Below are 21,362 nucleotides of genomic sequence, written 5' to 3' on the forward strand. Positions count from 1 at the left end.
TAGGGGGGCTGGGGCTGGAGTGGATGGTAAAAGTGAGAGTGCTGCTCCCCAGAGTCAGAAGGGGGAGAGGGAGGAGTCGAGCCCAGGCAATGGCTCGGCAAGAAGAGGCGCCACTCGTTAGTGGGGTAGCGGAAAGTAGTTGGCAGGGGGAGGTTGGGGTCTGCTGCAGCCTGTTACCCAGCTTGCAGCATGTGTGTGGGGAGAGGCTGAGGCCCAGCATCACCTCAGTACCCCCACCCCCTTTGCTGTGAGGCTAGTTCTGTGGGGCTCTGCAGCAGGCGTGTAACAGACCCAGCACCGTATACGCTAACAACCCCTTTATTGAGTTCGGAGAACGACCCCCAGCACAGCGGCACTCCCCTTGAGAGGGTGATCACACACCATCTGCCATACCCCCTCTCCCGGCTGCAGAGGGCTAATGCTCTGAGCTGGGCTGGGGCCTTTCTGCTCCTGCTGATGCCGATGCGGGCTTGTGCAAGGGCAGAGTAAGGGGCGAACTGGAGTGGTGCTGTGTGGGGGGAGTGGTTGCGTGGGGTGGGGCAGCTTGGCTGGCCCAGAGATGGGAGGGGGTGGCTGCAGCATGCTCTTTGCCCATGTGCCATTCTGCAGTACCCGGGCCTCAGCGAGCCGGAGTGGGGAACAGAATGAGAAATGTGGCAGCGAGCAGAACCATCTCATCTCACCGCTTCCACCTGCATGTGCCTTTGCTGGCGTGGGGCTACTGGCTCCCCTAGCAGCGCAGCCCAGCCCAGCTGCACTGGCTCAGGGGACCTCCGTGCAGGCTGACTGGTGGGGAATGCAGGGCCAGGCCTGAGGGGGGCTGTTCCCCGGGGCCTGGAGGCTGGCTCCTGTTGTGCTCACGCATTGAGCTCATCCAGCTGGGTGAGGGTAGGGGACTGGGTGGGGATGCAGCAGCAGGGGCAGGCAGGTGCTTGCTCGGCTGGTTACCAGCACAGCTGGCCTGGGCAGTACTTGTCAATCAGGGACTGGTAATAGGGCTTCAGCTGGGTCACGTCGGGCAGGTCCTCGCACTTGGTGTACAGATCAAACTTGCTGCAGGGAGCAGAAAGCAAAGGCTGAACTAGGCTGCTCACCTTCTGCTGTCCCTGCCCCCCCTCCCCTCCCAGGAACCTGGCAGTGGGGGGGCCAGCTCAGCTGCTCCCCTACAGCAGCCAGAGGCTAGCACCCTCTGGCAATGGGGCAAGCATCTCAGGCAGGCAGCACTAATCCACCCCCGTGCTGCTCTCTGCCCCCCAGCCCATGGAGCAGGGGAGGGATCAATTCTCTCCCATGTCTATAACTGGGTAGGTCTCCAGAGCTCCCTGTAGGCACAGGCAAGCACAGCACCTTGTTCTCTATACGCCTCCTAGCCAAAGCCAGTCCCCAAATACTGACCCTCAGAGAACAGCCTCAGCCAGGGAGCCTCCCCCAGCTGCAGCCCTGCTCCTATTCCCTGCTGCCTCCAACCTCTCTGTTCCATTGATCTCAAACACTGTGATTGCCAGACTGGATCAGCCCTGAGGTTCCTCCCAGCCCCGGATCCTGTCTCCACCCAGGGAAGGAACCAGCTGCTCAAGCCCAGAAGCTTAATATCGATGTGAAAACATGTTAGCATCAATAACTGTGTGTTCCTATTCACCACATAAAATGTCCAAGGCCTGCGTGAATCTCAAATTTTTGGCCTCTGACTTCATGTGGCAGAGAGTTCCACAGCTCCCTGGTACTCTGTGTTTGGGTGCAGGGGGAGGTCTTTCCTTTTATCACTTTCAAATTTGCTGCCTTTGCTTGCATGGCCACAATGCCCAACCTCAGTGCCTAGCTCAGCAGCCCCCTGCCCCCTTCCCCCCGCCCCAGGGCTGGGGCACGCACTTGAACTCCTTGACCCAGGCCAGCATGCGCAGGTCCTCATTGCTGCACAGGTGCATGTAATCCCCACCTGTGTGCCAGGGGTAGAACGAGTGGAAGCGGATCATGTAGAAAGCCTGCCAGAGGAGAAAGGGGTGAGAGGGGCAGCATTGGCCCGGACCCACCCATCCCACCAACTCTGAGAGAGCCCAGCCCAGGGGGCTCCTCTCCAATCCCTGGAGCCAAATCTCCCATTGGTGTCCCCAAGGCTTTTGGTGCCTCATCCTCAGACCCGGCAGGAGGGGGTGTCAGCGCTGTGCCAACAGGCATTAAGGAGCAGCTGGAGGCAGAGGAACCGGACTGTGAAGACTTCCTGCTGCTGCAGGGGGTTGCATAACCCAGCTGGACAGCAGGGGAATACCCATGGGGCAAATGCCCAGCATGCTGTCCCTGGGGGCAGCAGGAGACAGTCTGAGCCAGGGGACAGGCGTGAATCAGTTCTCACAGCCACCTACTCCTGTTTCGCGCACACACACCCCAAAAAAAAACACCTCCAAAAATCACCAACCACTTACCTCTTGAGGGAGAGCAAAGTTGTTGAATTTCATGACTTGGTACATGTACTCTGGGGAGAGAGCAGTGTTAGCCCTGCGAGCTCGGGCACCCAGACGAGCTCCAACGCCCAGTCCCAGCCTCTCTGCTACCCCCCTCGGAGCTTGGCGGCTCTGCCAGCCAGAAATGAACCTGCAGTCAGGACTGCATGCAGCTCTACAGCTATGGGCGCCTAGCAGAAAACCAGGCCCCAGGGCCTCTGGCTGGGCACCCAAGGTCACTGCCCACATCTGACAATATTAGCCCCAGTGCCAGGCGCAGCGCAGATCGGTCAGGGGATGCAGCACCCATCGCAGGAGCTGACAATGCCAAAGCGACAGCAAAGCAGGGTAGGCGTGCCGCCCGAGGGCAGAACTCCTGGGTTCTGCTTCTGGCTCTGACAGTGGTTTGCAATGCGACCTTGGGCGAGTCTGTGCCTCTGTTTCCCCAGCTGTGAACGAACAGGGGATACGCAGGTCATGCACGACCACGGAAGCACCTCTGTTAGCTGGCAGTAGGCTGCTATCCGCTGTGGCCCAGCCGCTAGCCAGCGACAGGAGAGATGCTTTGCAAGGGTATTCCATCATAGTGCCCTAAGCCCCTGTGGACGGGGATGGGCCGCTGGGGGGGAGATCCCGGTTGTCCGGGGCAGGGGGCGAGCATCATGTGTCTGGAGAGCTGCCCCCGGACCGCAGTTTGTTCCTCTGATACCCGGCTGCTCTTTGGCGGAGGCTGGTGGCGAGGGGGGTGGGGGGCGCACAGGGCTGAGGGAGCAGCAAGGTGAGACGAGGGCCAGGGAGGCAGGGCCGGATGTGCAGGAAGTGGGGAGGGGGACAACGGGGGAGGAGAGGGCGGTGGGTTTGGCAGGTAGGAAGGGGGGTGCAGCTGTGGCCCCTGGGACGAGGGGGATAGTGCAAAGGGAGCCCTATGGGACACGGACGGCAAGGGGCAGCGGAAGCCCCCAAGGAGCGTGACGAGGGAGAGCCGGGAGGAGAGGGCAGCCGAGAGCTCCAGGAGCAGGGATCTGCTCCCACTGGTGCACTGACTCTCACCCTGAAGGGGCACTAGAAGCAAATCCCCCTCCCCGGCTCCGTTCTCCAAAGGGCTTCCAGAGCCAGGCCCAGCCCTCGGCCGCAGCCAGGAGCCTCCGCCGGGCCCAGCCCTCGGCCGCAGCCAGGAGCCTCCGCCGGGCGCCTCCGCCGGGCCCAGCCCTCGGCCGCAGCCAGGAGCCTCCGCCGGGCGCCTCCGCTGGGCCCAGCCCTCGGCCAAAGCCAGGAGCCCCTGCCGGGCGCCTCCGCCGGGCGCCTCCGCCAGGCCCAGCCCTCGGCCGCAGCCAGGAGCCTCCGCCGGGCACGCCCTTACCGTCATGGCCCCAGGACATCAGCACGTTGGCCAGGCCGCAGTGAGGCTGGTAGATCCCGTACTGCGTGCTGAGCAAGAGAGAGAGCCGGTCAACGGAGCTCCCAGCTGGGCCCCAGCCCTCCCGCCTCGGCCCCTCTTGGGGGAGCGCCCCGCAGGGCTACAGGGCACGAGCGCTGGCTCGGAGCCGGCAGGGCAGGTGCCTGCAGGCGGGTGCAGAACATGGGCCGTGGTAACAATCGGCCGACTTGGCGTGTTAATTGTTGGGGAAACTGAGTCTCGTGCCCCCCCATCTGGGGGGGAAGGAGGGCAGGACCCAGACCCGCCCGTGAGGGGTGCAGCGGGGACTCTGGACTGCAGCTGTGCCTTTGGAGGGGGATTACACCTCACCCACCAGCCGCCCCAATGCCCAGCTGCTCTCATCACCCCAGGCTCTCTGCTTCTGCAGCCCACAGACCATGAGGGGCGGCCCTGGGGCGGGGGGGAGCAGAGGCTGCCTTGTAGGGTGCAGTGTGCCTAGGGGTCACTTTCTAGTGGCACGGGACCCCCAGGGCTCAGGCGCTCTGGCGGGGGGGAGGGGTAGGACTCACTTGTACAGGGGGTTTTTTGTGTCGGGGTTGTCGTGGAAGGTGGAGTCGCTGAAGACGACAGACTCCTGGACCCTGCAGCCCACGGGGAACGTGTCGCCCACCACGGCCCACTGCAGAGAGAGCACGGGAGGAAAGGGCTCGCCAGCCATGGCTGAGCTGTTTTGTCCTGGCTCCATCCATGGTCCCGTCAGTGGGCAGCTGGTGGGGGAGGGTAATCTGCCCCGCACCAGCCCCCTCCTGGGCTCTCGTAGCCAGAGGTCAGCCTGAGCCCACCCCTCGCCTTGCATTTGTGAGCATTAACTGCAGTAGCTCCAGATCTCCATGGGACCCCTGGACCGGCCCGTCCCTGAATCTTGCTGGGTGCTTGGCCCGTCCCGCTGGTCGGGCTCTGAGCTAGGCCCCTGCTGTCCTGGAAACACACAGCTGAGGAGCTGGCCAGGGGCTGGGGGACGACCCGCCCCGGCTCCCCTTGCAAAGGGCTCTGTGTCTGACGTGCTCTCTGGCAGGTGGCCTGCACGCAACTAGCCTAGGGCATTGCCCCCCTCCCTGCCCACCCCCGGGCTGATCCCCAGGGGTCACACGGGGGCGACCAGTCGTGCTGGGTGCATTCGACCCACTCCCCTGCCTGGAGCACACGCTGCCTCCGTGGCTGCTCACCTGCGGCTCCCCGGCCAGGGCCAGGATTTTGCCCATGTCATGCAGCAGCCCGACCAGCTGGAACCAGTCTGTGAGAGAGCGAGCGGAGAGGGGTCAGCCTGGGGCTGGGGTGGGGGCAGCCTGAGCCCACGCTGCTTTCTTGGCTGCACCCACAAGGAGCTGCAAAGGCAGCAGCCTCTCGCTCGGTCCCTACCTACCCGGCTCTGCGGAGACCCCAACTGGGACCCTGCCCCCAACCTCCCCAGTCCCGACTGGCCCCACCTTTGTCCGGGTGGGCCCGGCGGATGCCCTCGGCGGTCTGGTACGCGTGGTAGGAGTTGGGAAAGTCCACGTCCGGGTCCGATTCATCCACCACGTTGTCCAGTAAATCCAAGGCCTCCATGATGCTCATTCGGCGCTGGGCACAGGCCCCGTACTCTGCGGCCTGGGGAGACGGGAGCTGGTGAGGCCCAGCTCTGAGCACAGGGGTCACTGCCAGCTCCTGGGGCAGGAAATGGGGCGGGAGAATGTCTGCACCAGCCCCACTCCCTTGGCGGGGGTCCCCAGGGGCTGTCGGGGGGGCAGCGTTCCCTAAGGGGCTCTGGGGAGGGAGGAGGGGGCTCCCGTGAGTGGGGGTCCCCAGGGGCTGTTGGGGGGGCAGCGTTCCCTAAGGGGCTCTGGGGAGGGAGGGAGGAGGGGGCGCCCATGGGGGGGGGCCCCCCGGGGCTGTGGGGGGGGCCGCGTTCCCTACGGGGCTGTGGGGTGGGGGATCCCATGGGCGGGGGTCCCCAGGGGCTGTCGGGGGCAGCGTTCCCTAAGGGGCTCTGGGGAGGGGATCCCGTGGGTGGGGGTCCCCAGGGGCTGTCGGGAGGGGGCAGCGTTCCCTAAGGGGCTCTGGGGAGGGGGATCCCGTGGGCGGGGGTTCCCAGGGGCTGTTGGGGGGGGCAGCGTTTCCTAAGGGGCTCTGGGGTGGGGAGGGGGCTCCGGGGGAGCCGGGCTGTGGCTAACCCTTTCCTAGACACAGCCGCTGGAGAGTCATAGCCCCCTCTCAGGAAGGGGCTGTGTGAGCATCTCGGGGGGCTGGGTCAGCAGCGCTGGAGGGGCACAGGGGACGTACCTTCTTCTGGACAAAGTCTACGGTCTGGTGCGTGTGCATCAGCAGGTAGGTGTTATACACACGATCTAGCAGTGGCCCGGCCTGGAACAACACACCCGTGACTCAGACGAGAGCCCAGGCCTCCTGCTCCAGCACCAGCTTCTCCAGCAGGAGGTAGCTATGGAGCTCTGGCCATGGGCAGCAGGACAGGAGCACTGGCTGTGGGAGGAGCTCCCGGCTATTCCAGTCCTGGTCACTCCCAGCAGGGGGCGCTGTGGGGAGTTGGGCGGGAACGCTAGCCGTGGGGGACTCCCGGCTATTCCAGTCCTGGTCACTCCCAGCAGGGGGCGCTGTGGGGAGCGGGGCAGGAGCGCTGGCTGTGGGAGGAGCTCCTGGCTATTCCAGTCCTAGTCACTCCCAGCAGGGGGCACTGTGGGGAGCGGGGCAGGAGCGCTGGCTGTGGGAGGAGCTCCCGGCTATTCCAGTCCTGGTCACTCCCAGCAGGGGGCGCTGTGGGGAGCGGGGCCGGAGCGCTGGCTGTGGGAGGAGCTCCCGGCTATTCCAGCCCTGGCCTCTCCCTTGGCCCTGCTAGCCCCAGCAGGGAGTGCAGTTGCTGGGGTCACCGGACTGCCAGCCCGTTGGTCAGAGCAGAGTGACTCCAGCCTGAGCACCTAGTCCCCTAGCCCCGGGACCCATCTCTGCCTAGACGTGGGGGGCTGACACCCATGCCCAGGGGATAGGCCCCAGACAGCCGGTGGCAGGCGACAGGGCGGCGGGAGCTCACCGTGTAATTCCTGTAGTCTGTTTTCAGCTTGCCATGCTCAGCCCCTGCCTCCGGCCGGTAAACTTCAGAGGGGTCTGCGTCCTGGGGTGAGGGAAGCTTCGCATGAGGGACCAGCGAGGGTAGCGCCCTCCTGCTCCCCTCCCTGCCACCCCCTCCCACCCGACCCCAGCCATGCCACCCATACAGAGGTTATTGCCTCAGTAGATTAAACGGTATGTCCAGGCAGTATGTCTGTCTGTCTGCTGTGTCAGAATGTCCAACTGTCCCTTAGTCCATCACTCTGTCTGTCCATGTTCCACAGTGGACTCCCAGTTCCACCGAAGACGTCAGGGAGCCTGGAAGCTCTCAGAGACCTGGTTCCCCAGCAGCCCACCTGCCGGGCTGGCCGGCGCTGGGAACCCTGGAAGCTCGGACTCCCCAGCCGACTGCCAGGCCGGCTGCCGCAGAGCCAGGGAGTGCATGCGCAGGCAAGGGACCCACCTGCTTTCCGCAAAGGTTTTGTTGCAACTGACACATTCCCACAGAACAGTTCGACTTCAACAAATCGGCATTTTCTGATGGAATCACGATCCAGCAGCAAATTCCCAACCAGCTCCAATGCCCAGCTGTGTGTCACTAGTGATAGCTACACCTTTCCTGTTCTTATAGTTCTGACAGGTTTCCATGCCCCGCCCAATCCCCCACCGCTATTATAATCCACCAATCAGACTCCAGCCTTAGACTGCATGCCCCTCCTTCCTGTCCAATGAAATGGCCGTATGGCTCTGGAAGTCCTGCCTACTTTTTCCAGGACCCCTAGGTTTCAGGTTTGGTCACATAGGCACCATTCAGCCATTTTGGGGAAAAAACGAGATTTTTTTTTGAAGTTTTTTTAGTTTTTAGTTTTTTCCTTACTGGAATCATTCAAAACAAAAAAAAATATATAAATCTCATGTTCCTTCCTTTTTAGTGTAAAATATACTTTGTGTGCAAAAATCAAGTTGATTAAATAATTGTACGAAACCACTACAGTAGTACAAGTCTAAATAAATTAAAAACATGCAACAAAAGTTGAGTAACAGAGCAATAATATATATATGAGAACAATACATTTTTATATATAGTCATGCATTATCCTCAATTTTACTGTTAGTACAATTTAAGTGTAGTCAAATTACATAATTGTATAAATACATGTAAAATACATGTAATAAATACATGTAAAAAGTCTTAATAACAAAGGAATAAAAGAGAAGTGTTATGTTTTACATATATAACTTTTCCTCATTTTTAAAGTATTCTTATTATGTATTCTCTTATGCAGTTAGCTCAATTCTAAATAAATTAAATATACCAGTATGCAAAAAAAGACAACGCAGAAATAAATGAGAAATGTTTATATATATTTCTATGATATATAGCATGCATTTTTCTGATTTTGTGGGCAGTTAGAACATTTCTAAATAAATTAAAAACATGCATGAAGGCTGCAAGGGATTCCTGATAGAAAGTGTAAATATAACTTTAGGGTTAATGATGTGTGTACAGGGTCTAGCTGTTTGACTGCTGCCTTTCTGAGATGGCCAAGAAAGAGCCAGGAGAAAGATGAGAAAAGCCACTTACGCAACAGAAAGTGAATATTTTGAACCTCATTGTGATGGACAAAGATGAATTAATCGCTGGACTAGAAGACCCCGGTGATCATGACATAAAATGTTTGATTCCACAATCCTCATTTCCGGGGTCCACACTTTAGAAGGATGTTTAAAAATTGAAGAAGATGCAGAAATGAGCCACAAAAAGGGGGGTGAGGGGGAGAAAATGCCTTGAAGCAAGAGACATAAAGAGCCGCCTGTTTAGCTCACCAACAAGATGTTGAAAGGTGACTCTTGGTTCCCGTGTACAGGGACCTTCGGCAAGAGAAAAGACTGGGCACTAACGGGGTCTGTAGTCTAGCTGAAGAAGGCAGCCCACGAACCAGCAGCTGGAAGCTGAAGACTGACCACATCAGATTAGAAATAAGGCGCATTTTGTCGCAGTGAGTGAGAGTGATTAACCATTGGCACATTCTGCCAAGGGGGGGTGGGGTGGTTTGTCCATCTCGGAGGTCTTCAGATCAGGACTATCTGTCTTTCTGGAAGAGCCACTTTAGCCACACCACAGGTTATGCTGTAGTGAAACACCCGCTATTGGGCTACATACAGGGGAACTGGGTGAATTTGAATGGGCTGTGATATATGCAGGAGGCCAGGCTAGATGATCTAATGGCAGGGCTGGCCTTACGGGTGGGCAATGTGGGCAATCATCCAGGATGCCATGGTCAAGAGGGAAGGAGCCTGCTGGGCCTAGGGTGCGAGGCCATGGAAGGGAGCTCGGGCCAATGGGAGGGAGGCAGCGGAGGTCAAGGGCGATGGAGGGGGTGGGAAACCTGAGGAGACAGCGGGGGCCAGGGTGATGGGGGGATTGGTGGGGGGCAATGGAGGCCTAGGGGGATGGGTGGGGAGCTCAGGGAGGCAGTGGAGGCCGGAGCACCAAAATCCAAGTTCACCCAGGATGCCATTTCCCTATGGCCCGCCCTGTCCAACGGTCCCTTCTGATCTTAAACTCTATGAACCTATGAATTTACCTCACCGAAAATTCCTGGCTCTGGGAGCGTGCGACAAACCACACCCCACTGCCTGAGCCAATTAGCAAGTCGTCTTTAACCACACGGCCTTTTGCAGAATCATACATCATAAAATATAAGGATGCATCACATTTTTCTGAGCCAATCAGAAAGTTTTTCTGATCCGCATAGCCTTTTATGGTACTGTACCAGGCATTTCCCTCAAATTTCCCTATTCAAGGTAACGTATTTCGTTATCCTTTTCTCCCAAATGGCAATCAGCCCCTACTGGCTTCCACCATAAAGAAATCTCATTATTTTAGTGAAATTTTGCCTACATGAATTGCACAGCATGAAAACCTCAACCCAACCCTGGGGAGGGGCGGGGCCTCAGAGGGAATGGGTGGGGCAGGACCACAGTTCGGGCGACAGTGGGCCCCGCCATTTTTAGGGGGCTGCCGCCGCTCCTGGATGAGGTACCCCACAGGTTGTGATAGCCATGTGCAGAACCAATGGATTTTGAAAGGTGTGTTATGGGGGATGTTGATTATCATGACAGTGAGATTTGCCTACACATTTTGCATCTGTTGTTCTGGCAGAGTCTGGTGCTACTTGGGTTGGTGGGTCCTAGTCTATGGGGAGCTTGTTTCTGATGATGACTTGGCAAGGTTGGGGGGTTGTTTGAAGGCCAAAGGGGCGTTCAGGAAAGATTTATTTCAGGATGAGGTCCCCATCGAGTATGGACTGTAAGTGTTTGATGCTACCCTATGTGGGTTCCAGATTAATCGCAGTTTTAATCGCACTGTTAAACAATAGAATGCCAATTGAAATTATTAAATATTTTTGGACGTTTTTCTACGTTTTCAAATATATTGATTGCAATTACAACACAGGATACAGAGTGTACAGTGCTCACTTGATATTATTATTATTTATTACAAATATTTGCACTTTAAAAATGATAAAAGAAATAGTATTTTTCAATTCACCTCATACAAGTACTGTAGTGCAGTCTCTTTATCATGAAAGTGCAACTTACAAATGTAGATTTTTTTTTTGTTACATAACTGCACTCCAAAACAAAACAATGTAAAACTTTAGAGCCTACAGGTCCACTCAGTCCTACTTCTTGTTCAGCCAATCGCTCAGACAAACACGTTGGTTTACATTTACAGGAGATAATGCTGCCTGCTTTTTATTTACAATGTCAGCTGAAAGTGAGAACAGGTGTTCACATGGCAATTTTGTAGCCGACACTGCTAGGTCGTTCTGTGCCAGATATGCTAAACATTCGTATGCCCCTTCATGCTTCAGCCACTATTCCAGAGGACATGCTTCCATGCTGATGACGCTCATTAAAAAAAAAAAGTGTTCATTAAATTTGTGACTGAATTCCTTGGGGGGAGAATTGTATGTCCCTTGCTCTGTTTTACCCACATTCTGCCATATATTCCATGTTATAGCAATCTCAGATGATGACCCAGCACATGTTGTTCATTTTAAGAACCCTTTCACTGCAGATTTGACACAACGCAAAGAAGGTACCAATGTGAGACTTCTAAAGATAGCTACAGCACTCGACCCAAGGTTTAAGAACCTGAAGTGCCTTCCAAAATCTGAGAGGGGCGAGGTGTGGAACATGCTTTCAGAAGTCTTAAAAGAGCAACACTCCAATGCAGAAACTACAGAACCCGAACCACCAAAAAGAGAAAATCAACTTTCTGCTGGTGGCATCTGACTCGGATGATAAAAATGAACATGCGTTGGACCGCACTGCTTTGGATTGTTATCAAGCAAAACCCGTCATCAGCATGGATGCATGTCCCCTAGAATGGTGGTTGAAGCATGAAGGGACACATGACTCTTTAGCGCATCCGGCACATAAATATCTTGTGACGCTGGCTAGAACAGTGCCATGCAAACGCATGTTATCACTTTCAGGTGACTTTGTAAACAAGAAGCGGGCAGCATTATCTCCTGCAAATGTAAACAAACTTGTTTGTCTGAGCGATTGGCTGAACAAGCAGTAGGACTGAGTGGACTCGTAGGCTCTAAAGTTTTTCATTGTTTTATTTTTGAATGCAGTTATTTTTTGTACATAATTCTACAGTTGTAAGTTTAGCTTTCATGATTGCACTACAATACTTGTATGAGTTAAATTGAAAAATACTATTTATTTTGTTTTTTACAGTGCAAATATTTGTAAACAAAAATCAATATAAAGTGAGAACTGTACACTTTATATTCTGTGTTGTAATTAAAATCAATATATTTGAAAATGTAGAAAACATCCAAAATTATTATTTAATAATAATTATTTACATAAATGATATTATATTATTAACACCACAATTAATCACAATTAATTTTTTAATCACAATTAATTTTTGAATCGCTTGACAGCCCTAATTTTAAGTCATGGCTTTCTAACTGCCTGAAGGACAGAGATAAAGGTTTCCCTGTCTGACACCTTCCCTCGCCCCTTCCATTTTTCTGAGTTTTTAGTGGTTATCTGAAGAAGCATGTGCCCACAACCTCACATTCCCCATTTTTCTCGCGCTAATAGCTGGTAACTAATATTGTATCCTCTCCATCTCCTTCTGCTAAAAGTACTATTTTTAGTCAAAGGTCTAATGAAATAAAAATTAACTCCAATTAATGTTTTAGAAAGTATTTCTTACATGCTACGTACAGCAAGAGAAAGAGAGAGAGTAACCCAGGCTTTGAAAAGTATAATTCAGAAATAGGGCCCGAGGATAAGACATCAGACCTGGCTTTTATGGGAAACTTTGACAACTGTCCGGAGCCTTTATTTAGTGAAGCAATGTTATGTGCATTGTTTGTCAGTTGTCATACTTTAGCCCAAGTGAACACTTGTAACATAAACGCTCTCCCCTGCCTCTTGAGGTGTTATCTCCCCACCTTTCTTTTGCCAGGCTTTCTAATCATTTTCCCAAGGGGATCAGCAGTGAGAAATAAATAAATTACATTAACAAGGGCATCGGACACATTGGGCATATATAACAGGCCAAAACGCCATGCTTGGTCATTTCTAACTGGCAAGAAAAATGCTCAGTGATATATTGTAGCAGTATCTGCAAAGCAACAATTACATTTAAAAAATTACATATTTGTCCTCACATTGAAGGGGTCCCAAGAAATAATTCCCCCGTTCTTGTATCAAACTTCACATTGTACACAAACTGTGACCCTAGGTACTTGATAGCGATAAATACACAAGACAGCGTTTGATAGACCTGAGAAATCATTGAAAACAGAGGCGTCATGGTGACTAAAGCCCTAATGCAGAGGGGTTTGGGAGGGATTAAAGGCTTTGTTGAAGTGAAAGAGGATATGATGTAAGAGTGGATTTGAAGAAAACGGGAAAGCTCAGAGGTATTTTGCACCAAATATGAAACTCAAATATGAAATTGCAGAACTGCAAATTGTTAAATGTAACCTATTGCTTAAATCAGTCCCAGATGGCTCGAGGATAGCTAATGTAACACCTGTTTTTAAAAAAGGCTCCAGAGGCGATCCTCACAATTACAGGCTGGTGAGCCAAACTTCAGAACAGGCAAATAGGTTGAAACTATAGTAAAGAACAAAATGATCAGATGCATAGATGAACACAATATGTTGGGAAAGAGGAAACAGGGCTTTTGGAAAAGGAAATCATACCTCACCAGTCTAGTAGAATTCTTTGAGGGGGCCAACAGGCATGTGGACAAGAGTGATCCAGTGGATATAGTGTACTTGCACTTTCAGAAAGCCTTTGACAAGTTCCCATGCCAAAGGTTCTTAGGCAAAGTGAGCAGATGAAATTTAATATTGATAAGTGCAAAGTAATGCACATTGGAAAAAATAATCCCAACTATATATACAAAATGATGGGATCTAAATTAGATGTTACCGCTCAAGAAAGAGATCTTGGAGTCACCATGGATAGTTCTCTGAAAACATCCATTCAATGTGCAGCAGAGGTAAAAAAGGCTAACAGAGTGTTAGGAACTATTAGGAAACAGATAATAAAACAGAAAATATCATTATGCCACTATATAAAGCCATAGTACGCCCACACCTTGAATAGTGCGTGCAGTTCTGATTGCCCTGTCTCACAAAAGATATATTAGAACTGGAAAAGGTGCAGAGAAGGGCAACAAATGTGATTGGGGTCTGGAACAGCTCCCAGGTGAGGAGAGATTAAAAAGACTGGGACTGTTAAGCTTGAAAAAAGGACAGCTAAGGAGGGATACAATAGAGGTCTATAAAATCATGACTGCTGTGGAGAAAGTGAACACGAAAGTGTTATTTGCCCCTTCCCATAACGCAAGAGCCAGGAGTCCCCCAGTGAAATTAATAGGCAGCAGGTTTAAAACAAAGAGACAGAAGCACTTCTTCACACAACACGCAGTCAACCTGTGGAACTCCTTGCCAGGGGACGTTGTGAAGGCCAATAGTATAACTGGGTTCAAAAAGAATTAGCTAATTTCCAAGAGGACAGGTCCATCAATGGCTACTAGCCAAGATGGTCAAGGACACAACCCCGTGCTCTGGGTGTCTCTAGCCTCTGATTGCCAGATGCATCTGGCACTGGTCAATGTCAGAGATAAGATACTGGGCTATTTTTATGTTCTTATGTTCTCCCATCACCCATATACCTGTCCATATGTACAAGCACATGGGACCCTTGACAGAGGAACAGCTCACATACCTTCGTTTTTGATAAACTGGAACCTACCGACAAAGTATAAAATAAAAAAACAGTGCAATACAAAGTGTGCAAACAGAAGCAGCCCTAGACATTTTGCCAGCCAGGGGGAAAACCTTCCACATGCCACCCCTACCCCACGAGAGGCCAAGGGGCGGGGGGAAAACTAGCCAATCAGTGGAGCACAAACGGCCAGCCAGTCAGCGTGCAGAGAAAAGAAATAGCTGAGTGGCACAGCTGTATGGCCCACCCCCTGGAATTGGGTGCCCAGGACAACCACCCTGTTCGCACACCCCTAGAATCACCCCTGTATGCCAAGATCTTCACCCTCTCGCCACCCCTTTTGTCACCAGTCCCCACCCTCCGATGACCCAGCTGAAAGGCCTTCCTTCGGAAGGGCGGCCCCATACCTGTTAGCTAAGAAAGCGCTGTCCAACCATTGGATGAAAGAGGACGCGCTGTCTGAAAAGGCTTGTGGACTAAAGATGGAGATACAGCCAAAGGTCTTGAATCCAGCCTCGCCGCCACCCAGAGAGAAGTGGCTCATGAAGAGATGGCATACGGGTGAAGTTGTGGGAACAGAAGAAACCGCTATATTATTGGCACACCGGCGCCAAGCCAGGCGGCCATGGTATCTGACAATGAAAGTAATCACAAGGATGGGGCAGAGGAGGAGAACCAGAAGACGGCTCCTGAGCCCCGCTGCTGTTTGAGGTGCTGAAACTCAATGAGGAGACCCCAAGTCATTCAAACAGTGGGGTGGAAGAGATGAGGCACACGTAAGTTATTTGGGGATGTTTTCTGGCCTGTGTTATGCAGACCAGATGAGATGATTACAACGGTCCCTTCTGGCCTTGGTATCTACGAATCTAGGAAGCTGCACGTACGAATGTTTAAGGCGCTGGCGCAAAAGGCGCGGTAGCGGTGAGAGGAGAAGGCTACGGTTGCTGAACTTGCTAGAGCAGTTGGTTCCACCACACCTGCCAAAAGGTCTGTGGAGCAAGACCAGCCTGAGGCGAATTTTTTGTAAAGGCCAAAGAGGCTTCCTGGCACAAACTTTAAGGTTTTAAAGTGTGGCGTAAAAACCAAAATCAAACCTGGCTTGTGTTTCGTATTTAAATCCCTCAGCAGCTGAGCACTGTTTCCTCAGATGCCTTGGAGTACCAGTACACCACCGTCTCTGAAGGCACGAGTGGGTTCGGCCCGGCCTGCTTTTGCCAGCCCCAAAACCAGATGCTCAACAGGGTGCTGGGAGAGCAGAGTGTGATAATTCTGCAGCTGGGTTTTATTGGGCTGCCAAATTCCTGCCTCTAAGCTAGATAAAACGTAGGTGTTTGTGGCTGATTCAGGATTTTTCATTTCTTTTTTTGTATTTTCCTAAATGGGCCAAATAAGTGAATAATGCAAAAATACTGACTATTAAACTGCTTCAGATACGTTGAACATTTTGTTTGTATCCATTGCCCCCCCCATTATTAAAATGTGGGTTTCTCGAACACTCCATTGTGGTTTTTTCATTTATTAGATCCAAGTTTTATAAATACACATTCTTTTACATAGAGCAGGAATAGTTTCATCTAGGCCTGCATTTTGTCTCCTGCCTCGGTGTACTGACCAATTTTACACAGAGTTCCTTTAAGCTGGGCTGTGTACGTGCTGTATAAAATAGGGCTGAAAAACAAGTATGAGTGTGTACGCTTTGGGGGATGTGCAGTGGGATTGCCTGGTTTTTATTCTTGATTCCTCTGAAATAACTGTTATAGACCCTTACAGATAGAGGGGTGTATGGGGATGGATGGATGGATGGATAGATAGATAGATAGATAGATAGATAGATAGATAGATAGATAGATAGATAGATAGATAGATAGATAGAGGGGGTGTATGGGGATAGATAGATAGATGCAGGCAGCACACACTGGTTGCTAAACAAGGCTTTGTATGGTGCTCTGCATATGTCCAGTTTCTATTTACATGCACTTGTGATCCATGCACTGGCTGTCCACATGTGCCCGGAGTGTATCGTTTTCTAAATGTAAGGGGACTGTTGGCCCCTCACTCAAACTCAGCGGGGGTGTTTTGATTGGCTGGCTCCCTCTACCGAAAGAAAGGGGAAGGGTTGATGGGAAACCAGGACCCTGAGACTGACGGTCCCCAGGACCAATGGGGAGAGGCCAATGCTCCAGGCCAGCCTGATTGACAGGGCAGGCAGGCTAGTCAGGGAGTCAGGAGGCCACGGGGGTCCCGTCCTCCCTGTGAGCTGGAATTGCCTGGGGCAGACAGATTTGGGGGGGCGGAGCTAAGGAGAAAGCAGGGGCTGGAGCTGAGCTGGGGAGCGGAGCTGGGCCAGCCAGAGGGGCCAGAGACGCAGCCCAGGGAGCAGGTCAGAGCTGAGAACAGAGTCACAGAAGCAGCCCACAGAGCAGAGCTGTGCTGGGAGCAGAGCTGCAGCCACAGAGCCAGAGACACGGTCCAGGGAGAGCAGACCCTGTGCTGGGAGCAGGGCTGGGCCAGCCAGAGACACGGCCCAGGGAGAGCAGATCCAGTGCTGGGAGCAGAGCTGCAGCCACAGAACCAGGGGGGACAGAGAAGCAGCCCAGGGAGCCGGAGGCTCAGCAGCAGCAGCCGTGCTGAGGCAGAGTGAGGCTGGGGCTGGAGCTGGATCCAGGGCTGGATGTGGGGCTGGAGCTGGGAGCAGTCCGGAGCCAGGTGCGGGGAGCAGCTGGGGAGAGCGAGGGGGACCCTGGGCAGAGGGCCTAGCGCAGGGAGATGCCCCTGGCCAAGATGCCCTGTAGGCCAGACAGGGCTGGGGCGACGCTGGGAAGAAGAGACCTGCTACCTCAGCACAGCCAGGGACTGGGCAGGGGCCTGGGACGTGTGAGGAACAGACTGAACTGCCCTGTTTTTAATTGGTGGCTGTTTAATAAATTGTATTTGCTTTGAACTGTGTGTAATGATCAGTGGGTCAGGGAGGTGCCCAGTGCAGGACTCTGCCAGACAGGAGAGTGGAAAGGTCAGGCAGCCTCTGGATAAAGGAAGTGGGGCGAGGACTCAGATCCTTCACAAAGAGTGTCTGTATATCAGACATTAACCCACAGGACCTGCATAGCCTTGTTACTGGGCTTTGGGTTACCTAGCGACACAATGACAAAACGGCCGGGAAGATTTCAAAGAAAATAACTTTTTCCTCGTGGTGCTTTTCTCAAGAGTTTTGGGAGAGTTTAAACCAGGGCACTCTGCAGTTGTGTGTTTGTGCAGGTGTTTAATTTATTTAGAATTGTACTAACTGCTTAAAAGAATATTTTCTCTAAAAATGAGGAAGATGCATGAGGCATTATATATATATATATATATATAAACACTTCTTTGTTCCTCTGTTACTAACCCTTTTTGCAAGCGCTTAATTTGTTTAGAATTGAACTAATTATATAAATGCATATTTTTCTCTAAAATAAAGGAAAATGCGATAGATAGATAGATAGATAGATGGGTGTTTGGGGATAGATAGATAGATAGATAGATAGATAGATAGATAGAGGGGGTGTCTGGGGATTGATAGATAATAGGTGGGGGGGTGTCTGGGGATAGATACATTTATTCCTTTGTTATTAAACCTCTTGCACATATGTATTGAGAATTTTGCCAGCACTTTCATACAATTATTGAATCTGCTTTATTTAGCATTGTAGTACTGGCATAAAAAGCACATTTTTTTCTAAAATGAGTGAAAGGCATGAAATCTATATTTAGTCATTTATTTTTAATGATTCCAGAAGGATGAATTAATGAACATTTTTTTAAATCTTGTTTTTTCTCCCAATAGGGTCCTGGAAAGGGAGGACATGATAGGAGGGACTTCCAGAACCATACAGTCAACTCATTGGACCAAAAAGAGGGACGTGCAATCTAATGCTGGAATCTAATTGGGACAATATCATGGGGGAAGGGGAGTTGGAAACCTGCCAAAAATATATGCTGAGGAAAGGTACAGAGATGTCACTACTTATGTCATAAGAACAGAAGAACGGGATATGATAAAGGGCTGTAAAATCATGACTGGTGTGTGAATAAGGAAGTGTTATTTACCTGTACACAAGAACCAGGGGTCACCTGATGAAATTAATAGGCAGCAGGTTTAAAACAAAAGGAAGTACTTCTTACGGCACACAGTTAACCTGTGGAACTCACTGCCATGGGTCAGAACAATGGTCCATCTAGCCCAGTATCCTGTCTTCCAACAGTGATCAGTGCTAGATGCTTCAGCAGGAATGAACAGAAATGGGCAATTACTGAGTGATCCATCCCCTGTTGTCCAGTCCCAGATTCTGGCAGTCAGAGGTTTAGAGACACCCATAGCATGGGGTTGTGTCCCTGAATATCTTGGCTAGAAGCCATTAATGGGCCTGTTCTCCAGGAACTTATTTAATTCTTTTTTGAACCCAGTTATACTTTTAGCCTTCACAACATCCCATGGCAGTGAGTTCCACAGGTTAACTGTGTGCCGTAAGAAGAAGTACTTCCTTTTGTTTTAAACCTGCTGCCTATTAATTTCATCAGGTGAGTCCTGGTTCTTGTGTACAGGTAAATAACACTTCCTTATTCATGCACCAGTCATGATTTTACAGCCCTTTATCATATCCCGCTTTCGTCATCTCTTTTCAAAGATCAACAGGCCCAGTCTTTTTCATCTCTCCTCATATGGAAGCTTGTTGCCCTTCTCTGCAGCTTTTCCAATTCCAATGTGTCGTTTCTGAGATGAGGCGACCACACCTGCACGCACTATTCAAGGTGTGGGCGGACCATGGATTTATCTAGTGCCACTCTGATATTTTCTGTCTTACTACCTATCCCTTTCCTGGTGGTCCCTAACAATCTGTCGGCCTGTGTGTCTATGTTCTACTGATGGTTATGGGGTTTACTGTTTTATTTAGGCCCTGACCTATTGAGGGGAGGGGACATGTATCCCCCTATCCTCTAGCAAACAGTTCTAGGGCCCAAGCATAAGGGTGAGAGGTGGGCAAGTGTGCCTGGCACTGCTATGAGATCAAGGAGAAGTGGCTGGACCCTGAGCCCAGTGCGTCCCCTAGCAACTGGGCACCGCAGATCCAGCAGATCTGTACATGTGGGAGCCAGTGCGGGAAGGCAGGATCTATATGCACAGGATCGACTAGGAGCTTCCACACACACTGGGGAACCTGCAGGGTGTGTGCGTGCAGGATACCTGATGGGGCGTGACGGGGTCTTTGCACGGACAGTTGGGTCTGTGCATAGGGGATCAGACGAGAAGCAGCAGGATCTCTGTGTGTGGGACCCAGTAGGGTCTGAACACAGAGGATCCAATGGTCTCTCTGCATATGGGGGATTGAGTGGAAGATGCAAGCTCTGCATGGTGGGGGGGAGGGGTACAGCGGCGTGTGTACTCAGGGGAGCCCTAGGACCAAACCCAGCAAAGGAAAATCTCAGGGGAACCTTCCTGCCAGCAGCTGGTGAGTCATGTCCCCGGTGGAATCAGTGTCTCTTGGGCCACTGAAAACTAGCCAGGGTCTAGCCCTGGCGAATAGACGCTGGGCACAATCCGGACCAGGAGGGTGGGAGGTGGGGGGACGATGGCTGGGCAGGATGGGACGGGAGTGACCCGATGGCTTTTCCTCTGCACCTCTAGGATTCAGATCCCAGGCCAGTCTGCCTCTCCCTACTCACCATGCGTACGACCTTCAGCCCGGCAGCCCCGGAGGAGGAGAGTGTGTGAGGAGGGGAGCGCTGCAGTCTCTGGGGCTGGGGCAGGTGTCTCTCTGGGTTTATAAACCCCCGTGAGTTATGCAAGGAGGGCCCAGGACTGGCCAGAACCTGCCCGAAGAAGTGCTGACCCCAGGGCGAAATGAGTCACGAGTTAACTAGCCCTGGGCCAAACTCTCATTGCTTGGAAGTAGCTTCTGGGAAAGTAATTAATGCGTGAGCCTTTGAGAGCTGGGGGCGGGAGGTGACAGCTGCAGGGGGGGTGGGCGGGGGAGAAGGATCTTGTTGCTGATCCTGAGGACTCGCTCTGTGTCCCTGAGAGGCACAAGCCAGTGGCCTGTCTCATGCCCCAGGCAGGGGGTTGCGCCGGGGCAGGGGAGAGGCCAACCCAGCAGAGCGGGCCCTGCGGAGCTAGAGGCCTTGTCAGAGGCCCAGGCATTTGGGGGGAGATCAGGAAGTAAAAGCTCCACCTGGCTAACCCAGAGCACTTAATCTTTCACCTCAAGCCCTCCCCCGCCTCCTTTCTCATTCTCTCTGGACAGCACCACCCGCCTGCCCGGCACACAGACCCATAGCCTGGGGGTCATCTTGCACTTCGCCCAGCCCGGGACCTCTGAATCCTGCCATTGCTTTCTGCGGAATAGCTCTGAGATCCAGCCTTTCCCATCCATCCACCCGGCCAAACCTCTCCCCGGCTCGCTCCCTGCCCCGTCCCAGCCAGGCTGAGCACCTCTGCAAAGACCCTTTGCCTTTTGGCTCCCTCTTCTCTGAGCCTCTTCCTGGCCCAGCCTCATCCCCCTTATCATCGCTCAGGCCTTGTCTGCGCTCGGCTTTAACGCTACTGCTGTAATTAAACCAGTAGAAGCTCCTTAGGGGAGAAGCATTTATGCTGCTAGCCGGGTATTTGATACCAGTACAGACGCTCCCCGACTTACACAGGGTTTTGTTCCGGAATGCCTGCGTAAGTCGAATTCTGCATAAGTTGGGAACGAATACCCGACAATTACGCCAAAAAAAAAAGCTTACGGAACTTTTTCCATAAGTGCAGATTTGCGTAAGTTGGGTTTGCGTAACCCAGGGAGTGTCTCTATAGCTAGTCCTGCTTGGGAAGGGTGATACAGTACCCGTACAAGGCATCTTTATACTGGTATAAATGTGTCCGCACTACTGGTATCACTATAGTGGTTAGCAATATAGTTCCGCCAGACTGACTTTCAAGTGCAGCTCAGGCCTCATTCACTATCTGACGCCTGCCTCCAATCAGCCCCTGGCATCAGCCTCCATCGCCCCCTTGTCAACTTTGCCAACAAGCCCCTTTGCGCTTTCTCCCACGCTGCCCTTCATGGGTGGGAGGAGCTCCCTGGAAGCATCCACAAAGCCACCTGAGCAGCCGCCTTCAGAGCCCTCGTTAAAGCTCTCCTCTGCCATGA

The 21,362-nt window shown here is 52.4% G+C and overlaps 1 protein-coding gene across 1 annotated transcript; it reads right to left on the reverse strand.

Annotated features, from left to right (window-relative positions):
- Positions 1-336: 336 nt before the first annotated feature.
- Positions 337-19,996, reverse strand: MIOX (myo-inositol oxygenase). Its single transcript, XM_039520164.1, has 10 exons — positions 19,897-19,996; positions 6,902-6,982; positions 6,139-6,219; positions 5,304-5,466; positions 5,043-5,110; positions 4,386-4,495; positions 3,799-3,866; positions 2,421-2,470; positions 1,870-1,982; positions 337-1,053 (listed from the first exon to the last, which is right to left on the reverse strand). Exons 1-10 carry the CDS (start codon positions 19,897-19,899, stop codon positions 945-947), a joined length of 846 nt encoding a protein of 281 aa, XP_039376098.1. The 5' UTR covers positions 19,900-19,996; the 3' UTR covers positions 337-944.
- Between the last annotated feature and the right edge of the window lie 1,366 nt (positions 19,997-21,362).

The sequence above is a fragment of the Mauremys reevesii genome, linkage group 1, assembly GCF_016161935.1.
Source record: "Mauremys reevesii isolate NIE-2019 linkage group 1, ASM1616193v1, whole genome shotgun sequence".
NCBI classification, from domain to species: domain Eukaryota; kingdom Metazoa; phylum Chordata; order Testudines; family Geoemydidae; genus Mauremys; species Mauremys reevesii.

Bases quoted from the DNA above. Each gene is read 5' to 3' on its own strand.
- MIOX (XM_039520164.1), bottom strand. The intron at 5,467-6,138 runs GTACGTCCCCTG...CCGTCTCCCCAG, and splicing joins TAGACTTTGTCCAGAAGAAG to GCCGCAGAGTACGGGGCCTG. The intron at 2,471-3,798 runs GTAAGGGCGTGC...CTCTCTCCCCAG, and splicing joins GATGTCCTGGGGCCATGACG to AGTACATGTACCAAGTCATG.